Genomic DNA, 19,314 nt, shown 5'->3' with positions numbered 1-19,314 from the left:
GGGAAGGAGCGGTTTCTCAGGAGAATGAGCGACCGTCTCGACCTTAATCTCGCTCTCCCATCGGTACCTTAACCCGCGACCCTGACTGCAGCTTGTTTTTTTCTCTGCATACTGTGCCCGACTTTTGGCATTTTTGTCTCTATCTTTTCCCGCTTCTCTTCTACGAGGGGTTGTTACTTTTTTCCCTCGTTGTTGCTTTTGTACCGAGATCTTTTTCCTCCCTCGGACCCGTTTCTTATTCTCTATCCTGCTAAAACCTTTGGAGAAACACAAAAAAAGCCCTACCAACGAGAGACGCAACAGCAAGAACAAAGAAGAAGAAAAACAAAGGGCATTCCTATTCCTTCCTTGATCCGATTTTTTACGGAGACGACCCTTGCTCCAGTCAGAGACAACAGATATTTGGAGTCCCTTTCTTTTTTTGTCTCCCTTCTTTTTTTTTTTTTTTTTTTGGAAACAGTCAGTCAGCCTGGACCGGAAATTCTTCCTCTTTACCTTGCCCATGCGCCTCCTTACTCATTCTACAATTTGTCTCCATTGTTGACATTCTTTTCATGAACCTGATCTTTGATCTTTATGCACCATTAGGCGACCCCTTTTACCGTCGCAGCAGTGCTTATTTTCTCTCCCCTCCCCGCACCATATTTTGAGGCCGTCACCAGAATGTTGTTTGCCTTTAATGCCGGACCTTTGTGTTACTAGGTAGCCTCATTGCGGCTACTACATACCGATTTTACTCGCCAAACTTCAGCTTCGCATCGATTAGCTTAGCTTTACCACATTTCTCAGGCTTTGCGCCGGGTAAAAAAAAAACCCCTTGACCAACCATGGAAGGGGTTTTGCTTGTTCCCCCAGACCGGGGAACCATAATTGGGCGGGCTATGTGGAAGGTGTGTTCCCTGTTCCACTGAATTGTGCGATGTTGTGACGCTGGATCTTGCATACTGACGCTTCTGGATGTCAACAGCCCCGATTCGTCGTGGTCGGTCTGCAGAGGCGATGGGAGCAGCCCTCATCCGTACCCGGAAGAATGACCATGCCAAAAGACAATCAGCCCATTTTACCTTTTTTGACCATCTTCAAGTCCAAGGTGCGCATTCTTGATCCGAGTTCAGACTAACCTGTTGTTACCATGTTGATTTTGCTACTGACACTGGGACCTTCCTGCAGAACGACACTGAGCCCATCCAACAACATGCCCTCTCCTCTATTACAGATTGTCAAGTCCAAGTGATTGCACACAAGAAACAAGGACAAGTCGCCCCGACACTAGTGATCACAGTCGCACCGGATCCAGCAACAGATAAACTGAGAAAGCGTCGCTCGAGTCGCGCCGCCGGTCTGACCAGCAGCAAGGAGTCCTCGGGAAACACCCTTTACTTTCGGACGGGGGATGAGACATTGAGCTTACAGGATTGGGAGCGATACATTCAGGGGCAAATGCAGAGAACGTCGGGACCGCCACAGGGATCCGGCGTACCTCCGAGCCCAATGAGCCCTATGATGAGTCCCATCTCGCCGACCTTTACGAACCCCTTCGCCGGCGGTACACGGTCAAGAGATCCCTCTGACTACTTTCCCAGACCACCGAGTGGGGCCGCCTCGGCTTCGCAATCACAGTTTACCAGGGGTACAGGTTTGAGCCACAAGAACTCGAACCAAACATACTCGAGCCGTGAGCGGCCCATGACATACTCAGGCTCACCCAGTCTGCGCTCCAAACGAAGCGATGTATCCTCGCATGCTAGTTTCATGAACCACACTCACCACCAGTCATATACGCAACACGGCGGCTATTACACCGCCGCACACCCCGCAGATCTGCCATCACCAGCCACTACAGTTCCCGATCACGGTGTCGAGTTTATCGAAGGTTGGACTGCTGCCCAAGGTAGATCTTCGGCCCTCAACTCCCCAATCCGGGGTCGTGACAGCATCAGCTCTCAAGTCACATCGCCGATTACAGCTAATGCTCCCGCAGCGCCCTCAGTTGCCACGATCGAAGCAAGCTCACCACCAGGACCTCGGGAAACAATTCTCGACAGGGCTTTTCAGATGCGCTGTATTCCTGGATCTGAGAAGGAAGTGCCTGGTGAAGAGAATCTGAGCTCTTTGGCTCGCTTTGAAGCACTCATGCGGGAAATGGACAAGAAGCGACAGTCTAGGGAGGCGGAAGAGTGCAAGAGGGCGCGTCAACAAAAGCAGCAACAGCTTGAACCGCAACCAGGGGCACCTAAAAGTGGGTGGGACCAGGACGACGAGTCCAGTGAGGATGAGTCTGATTTGGAGGACTACCGACGGAACAACAGCGACGCCAAACACTTTTCAAAGCCTCGCGGTGGCTTGCAGCGGGGTCATAGCTACAGCCACAGCATCACGGCCCAGAATGGTGGCTTTGCCCACGAGGTGGATTTGGATGACGACGAAATCGTCATTCCCCCTGGGGCACAACGGGCCTTGGATTTTATTACCACCGGTCGCAGTTCCCCTGCGGTTCAGTCTCCTGTGAATCTGGCCAGCCCAAGGAGTCCGGTGGAGTATCATCATGGCTACGACAATTTGATTCCGTCAATGAACAACAGTGTGTCTTACCACGATCCGCACGAACACTCCGGGACTGTCGCTCAAACAATGTACAGGCAACACGAGGTAGCGGAGAGTACCATGAACCGACCGCATATGCACTACGGAGTCCAGCAGCCGAACTTTCCATCATCTGGTACAGCAACACCAACCGATCACATGACCTCTATACCGGCGTCGTTGCTGGGAGGTTTGTCACGGCGCAATACGTCCGAGAAGCGCAACTCGGCCTCGAGCTCGAAACGCATCAGTTTTACTGAACAATTGACAAGGAGATTGAGCAGTACAAGCAGCCTTTTGCTTCAGACAAACCATGAGAAATCTTCAACTGGTCGCACAAGCCATGACGGAGAAGCGAACCAATCCTCATACGGTTCGAGGTCAGCCACTTCGCACCCTCGCGGGGTCATACCTTCTTCGCATGCACCCCCGGGCCCATCGGAACGTGAGTGGGAGAAGAAGTGTGGTTGGCGCGGCAGCGTGGTCATTGGCAACGAAGGCGGTTTTCTTTGAACATACCTTGCCCCAGCATTGATTCTCACGACTCTGTCTCCTTTTCCGCGCTTACTGCGCGACGATTTTTTTTCTTCTTTTATTCGAACATGAGCACTTCACGCTTCTGCTGTTGGGATGTAACGATGAATCATCTTCTTTTCTAGGGCATCTGAACTGGTCATGGAAAGGACAACGACCCAAAAATCACGTTCGCGCCATCTGTTGAGATATACCCTTTTTTTTCTGCTTTATTTCCTTCTTACGACCATCATGACCAAGTTTTACTGCAATCTCTGTAATTATTAGGAGCAGCGGGGGAGGGAGTAGGATCTAGAACTACTCGTGTGGGAAGGCGTCGGGGCATTTGTAGAGGTTAACTCGCATCTCGGAACTTCTCATACTCATCTCAAGAGTTTAATGATAGCACTTTTCCATGTCTCAATCTCAATCGCCTTGAACCTATGGCCTGTGTCCTGGAGATTTGTTGATGACCAGAGCCAACCAACGCTTGATTGCAGGCTCAATGCTAACGGGGACCATCTTTGGCAAAATCATCTATCTCATGCTTGCTGCTAGCCAAGCAAGCGACGAGACCGCGAGCAAGGCATATCAGACCCTGGGCGGTTTACTCTGGACCAGAGTTGCTGTCCTACACAGGTATGCTACCACCGGAGCTGCAGATATTTTGGGGTCCGATGACCCCTTTCTTCTCCTTTTTTATTCTTATTCTCTTTTACTTTGACGCGCTCACCTGTTCTCTATCCGCAGCCGATCGGCAAAGAACTTCATGATGGGCAGTATCTCATCCCTACTCTCAGGCATTCCATCGTGAGGCTTCTTCCACGTCGCCACCTCGACGTTGTCAAACTCCTTCTTGACCACCTCGACGGCGTCATCGTCAAGGTCCTCGCTCTCCCGACCACGGCACAGAAGCACAGGCGTCGAGGCCTTGGGCCTGTTGCTAACGGTCGGCACCATGGACTGCGGGAGAGGGCCGCCGACCGAGATGACGCCCTTGAAGGCGGAGCCTCTGCCGCGGGTGCCGCCAGCACCACCACCATCATCATCATCATCATCACCATCATCGCCTTGTGTGACGTCGACGACCTCGGGCCCCATCCTGACGCTCGACGCCAACCCGAGCGCCAGGCTACCGCCCTGCCCGAAGCCAAACAGCAGCACGTCGGCCAGGTCCCAGCCGCAGCGGCCGACGATGACGTCGCCGACCAGCTTGTCGAGCAGCACGCGCCTGGCCTTGTCGAAGCCCGGATCCGGGTCCAGGCCGTCGCCGCTGCCGACCTTGATGTCGTCCCCGTAGTGGAAGTGGTTGGTCGGTCCCGAGTCGAGCGGCAGGCCGAGCATCGCCGGCGGCAAGGGAGACGTGCCGCGCACGGCGACGGACAGAACACCCGGTAGGGCCATGCCCCGCGCGAACCCCGCGTACGGCGCCTCGTTGTCGCCCAGCCCGTGGAAGAGCACCAGTATGGCGGTGGTGGACTCGGGCGGGGTGGGGAAGTGGAGTTGGACGTGCAGGCCCGACTCGGCGAGGGGCGCAAAGTCGGCCTCGGTTGGGATGCGGATGTTTGATGGTGGTGTCATGGTTTTTTTTTTCCCCCAAGGTTCTCCTTTTTTTTTGTGCTTTCAAAGGAAGACCGGTGGTGGTGGTGGTTTTCTTTTAGGTACAGAATTGTGAATAAGAGTTGTTGAGTGAGTAAATATTAACATTCGATGGTGGTGGATTGATTGATTGACGTCAGCGGGCCACTCTCACTTTCATTGGGTTCGTTCATCTACTTTTTATTTCCCCCTCCCCTCAACTAGAACAGCGCAATTCTTTCTTCAATTCGTTCTGATGACGCTACTTCCTAGACGCAATCTGTATAGCATAAACAGCCTTCAAAGAAAATTCCTCCCTTTCTCCCCTTAGGCTCATTTCATACTGCTCTGCAACTAATAGCAGTCGAAACTCCTGCCGACGCCATGCGCTTTCCTTAGCTACCCTACGTGGAATTTGGGGCCCGGAAAACCTCGTCATAACAACAGCATAGGTATACATAGTAGTCTATTGATCCGTACGACAACCTTGATGACCCTCTTAAAAACCGAAACTTAGCACCGGCATGGGGTTCAGCTCCTGATCTACTGGCATTGCCCGCCTGTTTGCCGTACAACACCATCAGCTGGTTATTCTTCGTATCATTAAGGCTTCTTGGGAAGGCCCAATCTCAGGAGTAAGCTCCACGACGAGGAGAAGGACCAACCATATCGTCCTTTGTGGTGGAATGTCCATCCATCACTATCATGAGGTGTGGCCGAGTTCAAGGTAGGTAGGTGATGAAAGAGCTTTGCAGACATATGGCTAACTAAAATGAACTAGATAAATCAACACGGGAGAGCCTATAGCTTGGATCCAGCCGCAACCTCAACTTCCGGCTTGGCTGCTTCCTGACCGGGAATCCTCTTGGAAACCCACTCAATGACATGTTGGAAAAATTGCTCCCTTTCCGGCTCGGCGTGCAGCTGGTGATACCAACCGTCGTATGACCTAAACTCCTTGTCCTGCAGCCCCGTCTGCTCGTCAAAGAACTTCTTGGACGCGTGGTAATCGCACGCCTTGTCGTCGGTGCCGTGGCCGAGCCACATGGCCTTGACCGACGGCAGCAGCTTCGTCTTGCCCGACGAGAGGTCCATGGTCCGGTCCAACAGCGAAGCCAGACCCTCGAGGGTGCCGACGTTATGGCAAAGCTTGTCGGCCTCGAGTATCTTGACGACCTCGGGGTTGCGCGTCAGATCCTTGGGCGGGATGACGTGCTCGAGGTGGCGGTGCGGCATGAACTTGCCGGCGAACCGACCCACGTTCACCTTGAGCCAGCTCGGCGCCTGACCGGCCGGCCACCCGATGAAGGGCGCCTCGAGGATCCAACCCTGCACTCGGCTGACCACCTTGTCCTCATAAGCCCGGTCGCCGGCGAGGGTCAGCACCTCGCCGCCGCCCATCGAGTGGCCCATGACGAAGACGGGCAGGTTGCTGCCGTCGTCGAGGAGGGGCTCGATGAAGGCGGCTATGTCGGCGATGACCATGGACGTCGGGCCCGTCTTGCCGCGGTCGGACGGGGTCTTGACGGACCTGCCCCAGCCGCGCTGGTCGAAGCCGTGCACGGCGATGCCGCCCTTGGCCATGGCGTTGCCAAAGTCATTGTACAAGTTGACGTGGTCCGAGAAGCCATGTATCAGGACAAGCTTCGCCTTGGGAGCACCATCGGGCTGGATAACATTGGAGGTTTCAAACTTCGGTTAGTCTTTCTATCTACCCGCAAGGCTAGCATATTCAAAATAAGGCCAGGCCCCCAGACTTTTGGTTCACAACCGCTCGGACTTTGTGTTGGTTCTAGTGCGAAAGAGACGAACGGCTTGAGAATGTCCGTCGTGTGAAAAATAACCGAAGCCGGCGATGGCGGACTCTGGGCTAGACCGCCTAGATGGAAATCTGAACAGGCTAGATCCCGACATTGTGGACTCTAGGACATGGTCTGAAATGATGCCGAGGTCCGGGAGAACGAAAATGGAAGAAAAGTAGCTTTAAATGAATATCCTTACCAGCCACGTCTTCGTGTACAGGCTCTGGTTCCCGATGTTAAATGTCCCCTCGCTGATCTGAACCATGTTGGATAAGTGTTGGTGGGAATTTGAGGCTTTGTTGAATGGCGGCGGCGCGTGTGTTTGTTGCTAGCAATCGAATGCTAGTGAGACAGACTGCTTGTGATTCTGGTGTTATGCGTTGCTGCCAAGGTAAACACCAATTTAATTGACCTCGAGAGTTGATCAGTTTACGAGTTTCGAAGAAGGAATGGAAGCTTGAAAATTCCGAGATAAGCTTCAACTTTATTTTTTTTTTCCTCTTCAAAAATAAAGAATAAATATCAACAAGATAACGTGGCAAATGGATTTCTGGGCAAATCTCACCAACAAAAAAAACGAACAGAGGCCGCAAGTTCAAAGAAATTGGTAGTAATTAGCTGCCTAAGCTCTATCGAATCACATGCCCACAATCTCCAAAGAAAGCAATCTACGATCTCTGCTTAGTCAACATTACCTGGTGTCCTTGCGCTAAAGTCGGATTGACATGGATCCCAATGACAACTTAACCCTGACGCCCTTGCTGTACTGGGCTTCTGGCTTGAGGGAGGGAAAAAAAGCTCCGTCTGGTTACCTTCCTTCAAGATTTACAGTAGACAATCAAATCAGTCGTTAATACGGAGAAAGGCGGCCCGAATTGGAATTCCGTATTAGTTCTAGGTAGGATAATTAGATTCTCGGCGGCGTAGGCCCAGCCCAGCCCAGTCAAGCTTTGCTAGGTGTGGAACAAGCGTCTACTCCGAAAACACTACGAAGCTAGTGACAAACATCATTCCACCATACCTCCAATCATCAACATGCTCCCGCTCTCAACTTGAGCGGATCTCAATAGCCTTTCAAGTAACTTGTACCTACTTCGTTGTAGGTGTCCAACCACCACAGAAGATAGCATTTTGGCCAAGTAGTGAAGCTCACAAACGGGTAGATAGATCAAAGTCAAAGCTTATCCAGTACAAAGGTGGTATACGCGAGGAATCCAAGACAACCAGACCCCGGACTCGCATCAAAGAAACGAGCCCAAAAGAGAAAGACCCATAAACCAGATGTAGAGGGAATAAAAAAAAGCCAGTAGATGCATCAAGTGCAAACCGAATAAGCCAATAAAAAAATACAAAAATACAAAAAAACACCGCAAACCCCAGCCGGAAACCCAATCAAAACCCACTACTCCCCATCGAGGCTAACCAGACCTTGGTAGTAGCCTGAACCCGTGAATTATGCTTCTCAGTCGTTCCTCGTTGCGTCGTTAAGCCATCGCCACGCCAGGAAGAGCTGCGTCAAGAAACTCCTCCCCAGATGATTTCATTAAAGAGGATATTAGATCAATGTGTCCATCGAAGGCAAGAAAGAAGCCCGAATCCCGCCAAGAAAACCAAAAAAAAGTCTTGGGGTGTCGGGCTATAATGGGGTGACTGGTGTGTCTGTTGCATGCGTAGCTAGGGAGGTAGGCTCCGGATGAAAGTCGAACTTGATGCTGTCCATTGGAAAGTCCTCATCCGGTGTTCGAATTCCTATCCCGCTATCATCGGGATTCATACTCGTTGAGGCGTCTTCTTGAGATCCATTTGTTGGGCTGCAGTCAGGAAATGGGGCACGGTCAGGCTGTGGCTGAGATTGCGAAAGACCGTGATGTTCTTCACTGGCTCGTCCCAGGGTCGACTCCTGTACGCTGGTTTCTCTGTTATCTGAGGCATATGACTTTTGGGACTCCTCGGCCGAGACGCTCTTGGTTGACGTCATCCTCAGAAAGCCGCCAAGCTCTGCTTCAAAGGACATCATCTCGTCGATCCAGCATTTGGTCACCCACCAGGTGCCAAAGCTCTTGCCCGCGCAAATAGTCAGGTCTCTCATAATGGCTGATCCTACGCGGTCCAGGTAGCAGACAATGTCTGATGCTGAGGCATATGGAAACCTGCTAGGAAGCGAGCGCAAAAATGCAAGCCACAAGTCCAGAACACGAGTGGTGTCTGCTTCCGGCGCCTTCGGAACCGGTGGTCCTCCGTTGACAGCCAACCAGGCTCCGTGTGTCGTCTTGCTTTCAACCTCATCCCAGTCAATTTCTGCTGGAGCAATAAGATCTCTGATCTCCTTCAGCAGGATATCAGCCACCTCATCCATTGCTCGCCTGGGTACGTTTTCGGCGATCTTGCGATAACTCAGCAGTGTGATGAAATCCTGGTACATCTCATTGCGATTCGGTGCATGCGCCAGCATGTTGGCTGCTGCATGTGCAGCCAGGTTGACCCGGAGCTCCCTGTCCAGAAGAGCAGCAAAAATGACTGCCGGAGCCTCCTTAGCCCTCATAACGTGAGGGGGCTGTCCCTGAAAAGCATCACGGATCCGTGGCACCAGGCGGTCCGAGATGTTGCGCATGGCATCGAGCACTGGCTTTGGAACAACCTGCAGCGATAATCCGTGCAATATACGCATCATTCGCTGGTAGAGCACAAAGTCGCACTCCTCGATCCACTGGGCTATGTCGGGGTGCGCAAATAGTCGTTGTACTGGCATCGTCAGCGTACCGAGAAACGATGTGTAAAGATGAAAGAAGGCTTTCTCTCGACAGAAGCGAACACATTCGACCAATGAGGTGCAGTGAGACAGGTATAGCGCCTCAAGTGACTTGGCTGCGTCGCGGTCGGTCCCTGGAGGTAGAAACGATTCTATCTTTGGCAGAGGCAATGGATCTTGCGTCGAGCAAGTTGTTGTCGGTTCTGATAGAAAAGGTTCTAGCTCAATCTTGTCGGCGGGAAGGTTGAGCTCGTCAATATTTGCCGGCCTTGGGTTTCGGAAAAGATTCAGTCTGTTTCTCCGGCTGCGGCTGCGAGCGATTCGTGGTTCTGAAGGTTGCTGAGCGTCTGGTGATGGCAGTACAGCGCGTACTGTTGTGCATGCGCCCGAATCGCTTGGTCGTGAACTGGAGTCAGATGTTAGCATGACAGGCCCTCACGCTGGGGTATATTGCTGGAAATCATACTTGAAATTGGGGACGCTCTCTGCCAAAGGCACCTGGATAACCGCCGAATCCTCTCGAACATCTGGCTGTTCGTCGTTCATCATAAAATCGACATAATGATACTTGGACTCTCCACGCACGCCCAATCGACGAGTCTTCAGTTTAGGGAAAATCACGCGGACAAGCTTGCCGAAACTGGCGGGATTGAGGACGGTAACCCTCTCGCTTGCACATTTCGACGCGTAGTTGGCGTACACTCTGCCCCTGGGCACGGAGCTCTTGCCCTTGGAGCAAACCTGGGCAATCCTAGAAATACTTCAGTGTCAGAGTTTGCACTACCATCGGGAGGAACCCTCACGTAGGACATAAGACATTGCTCGAGGATACTAACCAGAGCATAGCAAAAGCCTGACGCTGGCGCTCCGACTGTGGACCACGCTCATTTCCCTGCAACTCGCGGGCAATATCGGCCAGTGCCCGGTCCTTGTTCTGCATATAGAGCTGGCGCATCTCCAGCTCATTATTTGCGCTGGATCGCGTTCCCTTGCGTGTGCCCGCCGCTCCGGTGACCGAGTCACCATCCATCTGATCGTCACGGTCAATCGAATGGCTGTCCATATCCATAAAGCTACTATGTGCGCTCATGCTTTGCTGTGGCATCACGTTGGAGTGACCCTGATAAGACATGGAGTGGTTCATTGAGCTCATGGTCGAGTCCATGGAGTATGTGCGGCCCGGTTGCAGATGAGGAGCAGCCTGAAGCATCATATCTTCGGTGGACATGTTATGCGCAGTCATTTGAGACATGCTGCCCGAGGCAGGCGCCAGCTCCCTGTGGTGTGATCGGTCGTGCATCCACGAATTTGAGTACATGGAGTTGCCATCGAACGAGGCGGCTTCGAGGCTTTGTTGCGTAGGTACGCTTTGTATTGAGCCTCTCGACTCGGTTCGTGGACGATGTCCTTGAGATGGCGCTCCCATGTTGGGTTGAACGCCGGGCGGGACTGCATAGTACGAGTCCGACATCAGTGAAAAAGGCCAGCAGCGAGCGGCGCCCCCACCCACTCTAGCGAAAGAGTTCGAGTAGTATGACGACCCAAATGCGTAAGACGGTAATCGACAAGGTGATTTGTAAAGTCGATGTAGTAAACCAATATCGTATCGTGGCGTGTTGGACTTACGGTTGTCCGGGGGTTACAATGTCGTTTGCCAAGTTGGTTGCTCCGTTGTTTACCTGGAGAGGGAAAAAAACAAAAAAAAACAAGCTGTCGAATGCGAGACGTGTTTTGGTAAGAGTTTGGGATCGAAGGAGGGTGGCTGGAAGATCGCTAATTCAAGTTATTCGAGCCACTCGCGTCTAAGTATATATTCAAGACATGAACGAGCGGCTGCGATGTTGAAGATACTGAATTGCGAAGCTCGGTCGCGCACAGGGTAGTGAATGAAGTTTTGAGGTCGATCAAAAGCGATGTTGTTTTGTTATGATTTTTCTCCGCGGCAACTGGCCAGTGGGCACGGCACGCTCGTCTGACCTAGAAAATGTCTGTGCTCGGTCTATGCCAGCCCCTCGGCCAGCCACTCGGAATGCATCAAAGTTACTGTTTGTTGCGCATCCACTTTGTTTTGGTGCAAGTGCACCATTGGCTGGTGGGTCTGTAAACAAAAGATTACTCGCATCACGTGAGCTCTTCGCTCTAATGACGAACTGCCCCCGCTTGGAGAGGAATGTTATCGGGAAATGGTCTGGTCTGCATCTGCCACCACCTGCAAGTGCGCCGCCTTACGGGAATCAAATTTCGCTCGACAGACTAGTGTAGGATATAAGCTGTTCAGCTTTCACAGCCAAAAAGCCTTGTAATCTGTTTCAAGAAGCAAAAAGAGAGAGAAAAAAACAACGTGCAAGAACAGCTAGTTTTATCTAGCTACCTATGTATTATACGGAGTGGGCGGTTAAATATTTGACCTTGTCATGTTGATCAACGTGACGCCATCAATTCCAATTCCAATGCGCAATTCCAATCCATCCCGGCAGTAGCGTACAGTGCGACATGGAGGAAAGGTCGACGCACCAGATTAGGTAATCCGACCAACCCGAAGCAGCACGCAATGCTGCGTCACAGCTTCCGATGATTCCATAAGCACGCACAGCTGCGGCACAAAGAAGCTTTGACGGTGCCTTAGTGCACACGTAACGCTTCCTTCACCGACCAGACATACCACAACTTTCACATTTGCCCAAGTCAACTTACAGCCTAACCCTTACTTGTACTCACCTATCTGCCTTGAGTGACTGTCTTGACTGTTCCCGAGTTCCATTATTTGATCTCCATCGTTTGGCAATTTGCAATCCTAGAGCTTCCAAATTCCAATATTTGCTACCCTGTCAAATAGAACACTTTTACCCAAGCTTCCCTCGCACTTTACTTTCTACCAGATAAACCCTGCGCCAATCGCCCATCAGCAACCCCCCCTCACCACACCAAAATGTCTTCCCCTCAGGACCGCGCGCAGTACTACATTGGACAGCTTGACCGTGAGGTATGAAGACAATGAACTTTTTAATTTCCTCCTGCATACTGGCGGCTGCGAGCATGGAACTAACATATTTGCCGCTCCCTCGGTCAATTAGCTGTCCAAGTACCCCGCCCTGAACAACCTCGAACGGACGACCGGGGTCCCCAAGGCCTATGCCGTCGTCGGCGTTGTTGTTCTTTACTTCTTCCTAATCGTCTTCAACCTCGGCGGCCAGCTCTTGACCAACATTGCTGGTTTCGGTATTCCTGCCTACTACTCGCTCGATGCGCTCTTCAGCGCCAACAAGGAGGATGACACTCAGTGGTTGACAGTGAGTACTTTGCCTAGCTCAGTTGCTTCCCACCGTAATGGGAACTGTATTAACTTTTACTGACGCTCTTCCGTGTCAGTACTGGGTCGTCTTTGCTATGTTCACGTACGTACACGAAGCTCCGTTTCGAGCCCAAGCTAAGCCATGGATGCACATTCTGGGGGTTGTGCTGCACCGACCCACCCCTAGTACACTATTGACTAACCAGCCTTTGCAGCGTTGTTGAGAGCCTCGTTAGCGTTGTCTACTGGTTCCCCTTCTACTACATGTTCAAGTTCGTCTTCCTGCTGTGGCTCTCGCTCCCGGCATTTAAGGGCGCCGACATCATTTTCCGCTCCTTCCTCGCGCCCACTCTCTCCCGCTACTTTGTGCACTCGCGCCCCGCCTCCAGCAACCTTCGCGCCAAGGCCGACTCTGCCGGCAAAGCCGAGTAAGCTGCTGGAGTTGAGGAGGCTGTTTCCACCTGGAATCGGATGCACGGAAGCCTCTGTGCAGCACGCTGGGGTCCTGCTAAGCTCCAGGGGTTGTTGATCAGATGGGTTTCCCACGAATGCATGCCATGGTAGTTCACGGTCTCTACGACATCGGATGCTCGTCATTAGCACTGCGCTGTAGCGCAGCGGATCTTCAAGTATTCAAATCGAGAGGTGCTTGACAAGGGCATTTATTTTTCGGGATTGAGAATAGGTATGGATGATGACGAGATGGTACAACAGGAGTAACGGGTTAGGTAACTTGTTTGCGGGTGAGGTTTGCACTTGATGTGACTGGCTTACCCAAGCAGCTGCCACGTTATTCATTGCTTTATCTGGAGTTTTCGAGTTGGTTTTCAATAGTGTTTATAAAGACATATGAAGCCTACACGTTGATAATGATACTTATGGTCATATATTTACCACGTGTGAATGGTGCCTTATGGAGCTAGCCCCTCATTCTACTTTGCTAAAATCTGACGGTTGGCAGGTAATTGGTTGGTAGTCGCGAATACAGCTTAGGTACCATAGGTGCCCATGTAGAAAATTTTGCGAGTCATCTAAATTTCCGATGATAGAAACAAATGGATATGAAGACGAGTGGCTGCTTAACCGTCTGTAAGAGCTCGCATCTTGGCGGATACAAAGTACCTATTCACTCAACCAGGCTAATTGTGAGTGGAGAGTCCTGCAGCCCAACGATTAGTGATTACCAAAATTCCGTACAGGTAAGTCTTGCTACTGTACTTTGGACCCTGCATGCCGAGGGCTCCACAACCCCTGTCAACACAGCTGTCGGCCCAGCAAGCCGAGACGCCGTGAAACGTCAAGTTGCGCGTACGTGAGATAGACGTAGATTGTTTGCAATTCAAGTCATCTAGCAACTTCCAACAACATCGCTGGACGACACGTTTCTCAAGCAAAGACAATCTGCATCGACAATTCAACATTTGAATCTGTCAACCACAGGATTCACACAATTGCGCGACGGAAAAAAAAATAAAAATAAAAACACACCAGAACAAACCTAGATTACCTCCACACTAGACGTTTCTAATACTACGATTTGACGACAACCCCGCGCGCCAGACAACAGACGACAAACGATAAACGTTCCCAATTGGCAACGACTCGACCATTCGGCGAAACTCGATCCCATCTCGACCGAGATTCCTGGCACGCTTGAATTTTAGAGGAAGGCACCGAAGCCTTGTAGACATATATCGGATCACTTTTTGGTGAAGGTTGGAACAGTCAGCATCCGCCAATTAAATCTATTGGGCTACTTTTTTTGACTGCTCCCACAGGGGACGCATGTCCTTGCGATGCAGTTGACTTCAATCCAGTCAAGGCTTGCTGCATCCCTTGGAGTCCTCGCCAGTCTTTTGCCGCCACATCCAGTCTTTGCTCAGGAATTAAGTACCGAAGGACGAGATACACGCAATGACGCTTTGAAACCGAGATTGGCCGCACCTTATGAGCCGGTGTTTACATCCGTCGACAGGACAATCTTAGGCCGAGCCCCAGCCGGAGTTACACCACTGGATAACAATGTACCGCGAAGGCTAGAGTTGCAGCCTGGAAGCACACAGTTCCTTGTCTTTGAGAGGTCAGGGGAGGTTCGGACGGAACTTCGGAGGGACCTTGGCGGGACCCAAGATCTCCCCCAAGAAAACAGCCTTAATCAAGAGGGTACAGCCTCATCAGGCGACCTGGAGAGGCGAGAAGCGCAGACACGCTCAGTGTACATCTCGGCCACAACATGCCAACAACCACAGGCCAAGGCGGACGCCACGGCGCCCGAAATGCCCCAGCTCACATTGTTCATATCAACAAAGAACTTACGGGATATCACGCAAAATGGCAATTCCAGCGATCCCAACATGACCTGGCGGCTATTTGACGAGGGTGCTGCCATGTTCAACATCACCACTTCAGAAAACGTCTTTGTTGGCATCCAAGCACCGGTTCTGCCGAGCACCATATCGGGCTCGTGGGGGGTTGAGGTTGCCGCCTCGTCCGACAAGCCTTACCACGGGCATAGCAGCATTGAGACGCGCGAGCTGATGTGGATGGATAGTGATGCCTCCGGTGCGCTCATGGTCACGCGTGCCGCATCTGGTCTAAGTGAAGGTGACCAAGGCCCTTATGAACTGTTTGCCAGCCGGGCTGATGTCAAGAACAGCTCCTTGAGCGGGATCCGCAAATCTTACTGTGGTCTTCTGAATTACGCAGAGATCTCCGCCTCAAAAGGTGGTGCACAGAGTGTGTTGGTGAAATCCAGTTTGGTGAAGCGAGCCTCCGGTGAAATGGCAAAACAACAGTTCCACTTGACTGGACTTCAAGAAGGCACCGTTTACGACGGAATAATAGCCACCAAGCAAAGGGAGAGCTCACCAGGTGGTGGAGGATTGGTATTTAGGTCAACGCAGTTCGCCACTAGGCAAGGTAGGGACCATATCGTCCATCCTGACGAGGTCTTTATGGACTTGAAAAAAAGCTGACATGGCTGTCTCTTTTGCACAGTTCAAAACAGTAGCTGCATGCTCGTGAGCGGACTTACCTTCTGTAACAAAGTGGCCTACAAGGTCCCTGCAAATACGACGGCTTTCCCCAACGCAGAGGCTCTTGGGAAGGCATATGATGATCAAGCCAAAGAAATATACGACAATTTCGAAATCCAAATATCCCAGGTTCAGTGCGAGACGGAAAATGCGCAGATATACTCACTGGCGCGCACTTGTGATGACTGCCGCGAGGCATACAAGGATTGGCTTTGTTCAGTCTCCATACCACGGTGTGAGGAGGTCAGCGAGAACAAAGATTGGTTGCAAAACCGCAACTTTGACAACAGTGATGGCCAGCTCGAAAGTTTCGAGACGTCATCGCGCACCAGCTTCGTCAACGAAAAGATCAACCCTCGCCCGTACAAGGAAATGTTGCCATGTGTCGACCTCTGCTACGACCTGGTGCAGAGTTGTCCCAACTCGCTCGGCTTTGTCTGCCCGACTCCTTTTTCCACATATGGGTTCAATCACAGCTACCATATTAGAGATCAAGATGGAACCAGCGGCGAGTTCAAGTGCAACTTTCCAGACAACGCGCACTTCGTCGAGGTTCGCAAGTCGGCAGCTGGTACGTTTAGGGCGCTTACCGGCAACGACCGATTTTTATCACATTCCGTCGTGATGTACGGGACTGTCGCGGCACTCGGTTTAGCCTTGATGTAGAGCAAATGCCGACTGGGTGCCGTGTTCGCTTATACTGTTGACCTGGCGACATGTGTGGTCGCTTTGGTGAAAACACTTTGTATACGACTTATCTAGCCGGGTGGCTCCGCAACAGGATACCGTTGTCTGATATCCACTGTGAATTTTCTACCTGTTTAGCGTCATATCTCATTTTGAATCTTGGTTTTGTAAATATTTCTCTTAACTGGTTTGCAGATATGGTGGCACTTTGGGTACCAATTTTTGATGGACTCAGCATGATTGATCTGTCACCCTTCCTTGTTTCACAATCACAGAGTCTTGTCTAGAATAGATTACATTTTTAAATTAAAAGCAAAGAAAGATTATAGTTCGAGGCATTGAATAAAGCATATGGTTCCTGAGCTTTTCTGGCGCACTGCCAAAAGTTTCCGTCATCAGAAGAATCTGTATACAGGCTACTGATACTGTGTGGTGTTACAACTACAGTTACAACCCTATACTTCCTAAGCAGGTGGTTGTTCACTGGTGCTTCCCGGATGTGCTTTACAAGCAGCCCACAACAAGCAGTAAATTTCGTCCACATAAGGCTTTACCTCTTCCCTGCTGAGTTGGTGACATCCTTGGGTGACTCAATAGGCGCTGTCAATGCGCTGAGCGTGTCCTCCAGCTTGGCGATCTCAGCTGAATAGGGTATATTCTGTTAGCAAGCGTTCTATGGGTTGGTCTACACCTTCGCGCTCGTAAACACAGCTAGGCTTACCTTGGCGGTCCCGCGTGATCTCATCAGTCTCCATCTTGACCCAGGCGTAATAAGCGACCTGGTAGACGAACATGGCAGAGAGCACGACTTTCAATATCGGCCTTCCAAATGTCTTGTAGAAGTTTCCCTGGCTCTCGAGAATATGTGTCAGTGTGGGAGGCCATCAGCTAGGCTTTATTTAACTTTTTGTTGCGTCACAGCCTGAGCCTAAAGTGCGCTGGTGGCATCAGATAAAACATACACTCAATGATGGCTGCTTAGGAGAAGATGAGGAGTATCTTATCTGCTGAAATTGTCGTGTCCGACCAATAGCTGTCGTGGTCCTGAAGCCCGTGACTAGAGGACTCCGGAGAGCCCTCAGAGTGGAGTTTGAAAGCATTTAGAGGCTAGCTACCCCTGAGCCGTCTTTCATATGCCTGGCGGCCTTTTGCAGCACAGCGATAAAAATTCACTTTTATTTCGATGCCTCCGTCCGTCGGCTAGGGATGAGGATCACACTGAGCAAATGGGCTGTGTGGTTTGGAAAGCACAGATTTTGCCCAAGAAGTGGCTGTTGAGGGCTGATGGATTGGTTGTCTAAAATTAGATTCATTTGCTTTCGAAAATCGATTGGTTTTTTTTTTGAGGCCTACCGGAGTAAACCATACGTACCTTAGGTACCTAGCCTTGAAAAAGCAGGTACGAAAGCTCTCCAAAAAAGTAACACAGAGGGTCCGTTTAAAAACTGTGGACATTGGCGGTGCGGCCACCGCGCGCTTCTCTTTTCGCTCGCTCGCGTGGTAGGTAGGCGTCGGCAAGAGATCCGCCGTTCCCACCCCGCACACCCAAGGGTGGGAAGAAGTACCAGCGACAGGGGTCAGGGGTTTTTGGCCAAGCTCGGGTCCCGGTCCCTTTTAATTGAACAGGGAGAAGTGTCTTCAACTTTGCGCGGCGCGAAACTGTGACCGCTGGTGTTCTGGACTGGAACTTGGTTCATCTCGTCTTGCTGGCCTTTTCTTGCCTGGAGATCAAAATCAAAAACAGATCGCTAAATCCAAACAACCAAACGGCGAAAAGCCCAGATATACCAACAATCTGTCCATTCGCTTTCGAACGAAAAAGAGTCATCGCCGACCGGAGGTTCAAGAACATAAATAGACGAGAAGCAATCATTATCGAATTCGCCCGCCACAACCAAACGTTCCCGTTCGCTTCACGTCGCGCCAGCCCGTTACTCCCGTTTCCCCCCTCCCCCTTTCCAAATCATACCGTACTGTCAACGGCGTCGCCAAGCCCTCCTTTTTCTGTTCCACGCAGGTCGATATCGAAACGTCCACCCCGAGTATCCCTCCGGGAGCACGCAGCACAATGGTTCGACAGCTCTCCCCGCCTGTTATTTTCTTCATTGACTCCGGAAAAGAGCAATTGCGACTCGAGTATTGAGTTGAATAGAGGCTAACAAAAAGGCCCCCTCTCGGGCGCATCACCAAATACAGGCGCAAACACCAGAACAGAGAAGACGCAACGCAAAGTTCATCAAGGACCAGGAGGCCCGTCGCGGAAAGGCCGAGTCGGATATTAAGACACGCGGCAAGGAGATCCAAAAGTCACCGATATCTCCAATCTGGCTGGGTATAGTGATTTCCTTTTTTTTTTTTTTTTTTTTTTTTTTGGGAGAGAAACAAAGATTTCCTCTTCACACTGCGCCTAACCCGGGCATCTTGTCGCTATCGACATAAAACCCCTCACTGACACAAACTTGCCTTCACATGCGCCAGGACTTCTCGGTTTTGTCGTCTTCGGAGGTCTGGTATTCGAGGTCTTCTCGCGCTTCTTCCTCTAAAGTGTGTATAACGATGCCAAGTCATACCCGATCCAGGCGGGCAATCGTAGCCAACCTATTTTTGTCCAGGATATAGAAAAGAGTCGAATTCGATAGGTGCAGCTTGACTGGTTGGAATTCGAAAGCCCAGTGCTGTCACACTGCAGCAAAAGTGTCCCCAGGCGCAACAGAAACCCCTCATATCTTCGACTGGGAAATGGGGAACTCTTACCTATCGTCAGCATCTGGCACATACGAGGCAACAAAAAAAAAAAACATCATGTATGCCGGATGAAAAGCAACTGGACGTTTTATTTTCTTTACGATCACGACCTTTTGAGCTCTGATGGCTCCATTCTCTCACCATGGGGTGTTCGATCTCTTTACTTTGTGTCATATAGACACTTTTGGGCCTTGTTTCTTATGAGATATCTGAATTGCATATTTTGTCATTTCGAGCACGCAACCTAGGCTGAGAATGGGCTTTGTTTAATACAACGCAATCTCATATAGACTTCTGCCTGGAAAGTCGACAGAGTTGCTGTCCAAGCGT

The 19,314-nt window shown here is 51.0% G+C and overlaps 8 protein-coding genes across 8 annotated transcripts; 4 read left to right on the top strand and 4 right to left on the bottom strand.

The window, feature by feature from the left end:
* The first annotated feature begins 387 nt into the window (after window positions 1–387).
* On the top strand, window positions 388–4,210 carry PgNI_06923 (uncharacterized protein). The gene is made up of 3 exons (XM_031126942.1): window positions 388–890; window positions 968–1,090; window positions 1,171–4,210. Exons 1-3 carry the CDS (start codon window positions 828–830, stop codon window positions 3,094–3,096), a joined length of 2,112 nt encoding a protein of 703 aa, XP_030981654.1. The 5' UTR covers window positions 388–827; the 3' UTR covers window positions 3,097–4,210.
* Window positions 3,826–4,677, bottom strand: PgNI_06922 (uncharacterized protein; the record flags this gene model as incomplete). The annotated part of the gene is made up of 1 exon (XM_031126941.1): window positions 3,826–4,677. The coding sequence occupies one exon, from the start codon at window positions 4,675–4,677 to the stop codon at window positions 3,826–3,828; it is 852 nt and encodes a 283-aa protein (XP_030981653.1).
* Window positions 4,678–4,904: 227 nt separating this feature from the next.
* PgNI_06921 (uncharacterized protein) lies at window positions 4,905–7,024 on the bottom strand. Its single transcript, XM_031126940.1, has 2 exons — window positions 6,676–7,024; window positions 4,905–6,342 (listed from the first exon to the last, which is right to left on the bottom strand). The coding sequence occupies exons 1-2, from the start codon at window positions 6,739–6,741 to the stop codon at window positions 5,476–5,478; spliced, it is 933 nt and encodes a 310-aa protein (XP_030981656.1). The 5' UTR covers window positions 6,742–7,024; the 3' UTR covers window positions 4,905–5,475.
* A 609-nt stretch (window positions 7,025–7,633) lies between these two features.
* PgNI_06920 (uncharacterized protein) lies at window positions 7,634–10,726 on the bottom strand. The gene is made up of 3 exons (XM_031126939.1): window positions 10,062–10,726; window positions 9,692–9,976; window positions 7,634–9,631 (listed from the first exon to the last, which is right to left on the bottom strand). The coding sequence occupies exons 1-3, from the start codon at window positions 10,694–10,696 to the stop codon at window positions 8,113–8,115; spliced, it is 2,439 nt and encodes an 812-aa protein (XP_030981655.1). The 5' UTR covers window positions 10,697–10,726; the 3' UTR covers window positions 7,634–8,112.
* Window positions 10,727–11,874: 1,148 nt separating this feature from the next.
* PgNI_06919 (uncharacterized protein) lies at window positions 11,875–13,397 on the top strand. The gene is made up of 4 exons (XM_031126938.1): window positions 11,875–12,208; window positions 12,300–12,515; window positions 12,595–12,620; window positions 12,733–13,397. The coding sequence occupies exons 1-4, from the start codon at window positions 12,155–12,157 to the stop codon at window positions 12,947–12,949; spliced, it is 513 nt and encodes a 170-aa protein (XP_030981092.1). The 5' UTR covers window positions 11,875–12,154; the 3' UTR covers window positions 12,950–13,397.
* Window positions 13,398–13,877: 480 nt separating this feature from the next.
* Window positions 13,878–16,528, top strand: PgNI_06918 (uncharacterized protein). Its single transcript, XM_031126937.1, has 2 exons — window positions 13,878–15,436; window positions 15,515–16,528. The coding sequence occupies exons 1-2, from the start codon at window positions 14,314–14,316 to the stop codon at window positions 16,216–16,218; spliced, it is 1,827 nt and encodes a 608-aa protein (XP_030981093.1). The 5' UTR covers window positions 13,878–14,313; the 3' UTR covers window positions 16,219–16,528.
* Window positions 16,529–16,567: 39 nt separating this feature from the next.
* PgNI_06917 (uncharacterized protein) lies at window positions 16,568–17,583 on the bottom strand. Its single transcript, XM_031126936.1, has 3 exons — window positions 17,202–17,583; window positions 16,961–17,087; window positions 16,568–16,881 (listed from the first exon to the last, which is right to left on the bottom strand). The coding sequence occupies exons 1-3, from the start codon at window positions 17,337–17,339 to the stop codon at window positions 16,790–16,792; spliced, it is 357 nt and encodes a 118-aa protein (XP_030981094.1). The 5' UTR covers window positions 17,340–17,583; the 3' UTR covers window positions 16,568–16,789.
* Window positions 17,584–18,307: 724 nt separating this feature from the next.
* On the top strand, window positions 18,308–18,782 carry PgNI_06916 (uncharacterized protein; the record flags this gene model as incomplete). Its single annotated transcript, XM_031126935.1, has 3 exons — window positions 18,308–18,310; window positions 18,436–18,571; window positions 18,718–18,782. 3 exons carry the CDS (start codon window positions 18,308–18,310, stop codon window positions 18,780–18,782), a joined length of 204 nt encoding a protein of 67 aa, XP_030981505.1.
* Between the last annotated feature and the right edge of the window lie 532 nt (window positions 18,783–19,314).

Source organism: Pyricularia grisea, assembly GCF_004355905.1.
Source record: "Pyricularia grisea strain NI907 chromosome Unknown Pyricularia_grisea_NI907_Scaffold_4, whole genome shotgun sequence".
Classification (NCBI taxonomy): Eukaryota; Fungi; Ascomycota; class Sordariomycetes; order Magnaporthales; family Pyriculariaceae; genus Pyricularia; species Pyricularia grisea.
Note: the sequence above shows the minus strand (reverse complement) of the source record. Positions and strands in the feature narration are given on the sequence as shown.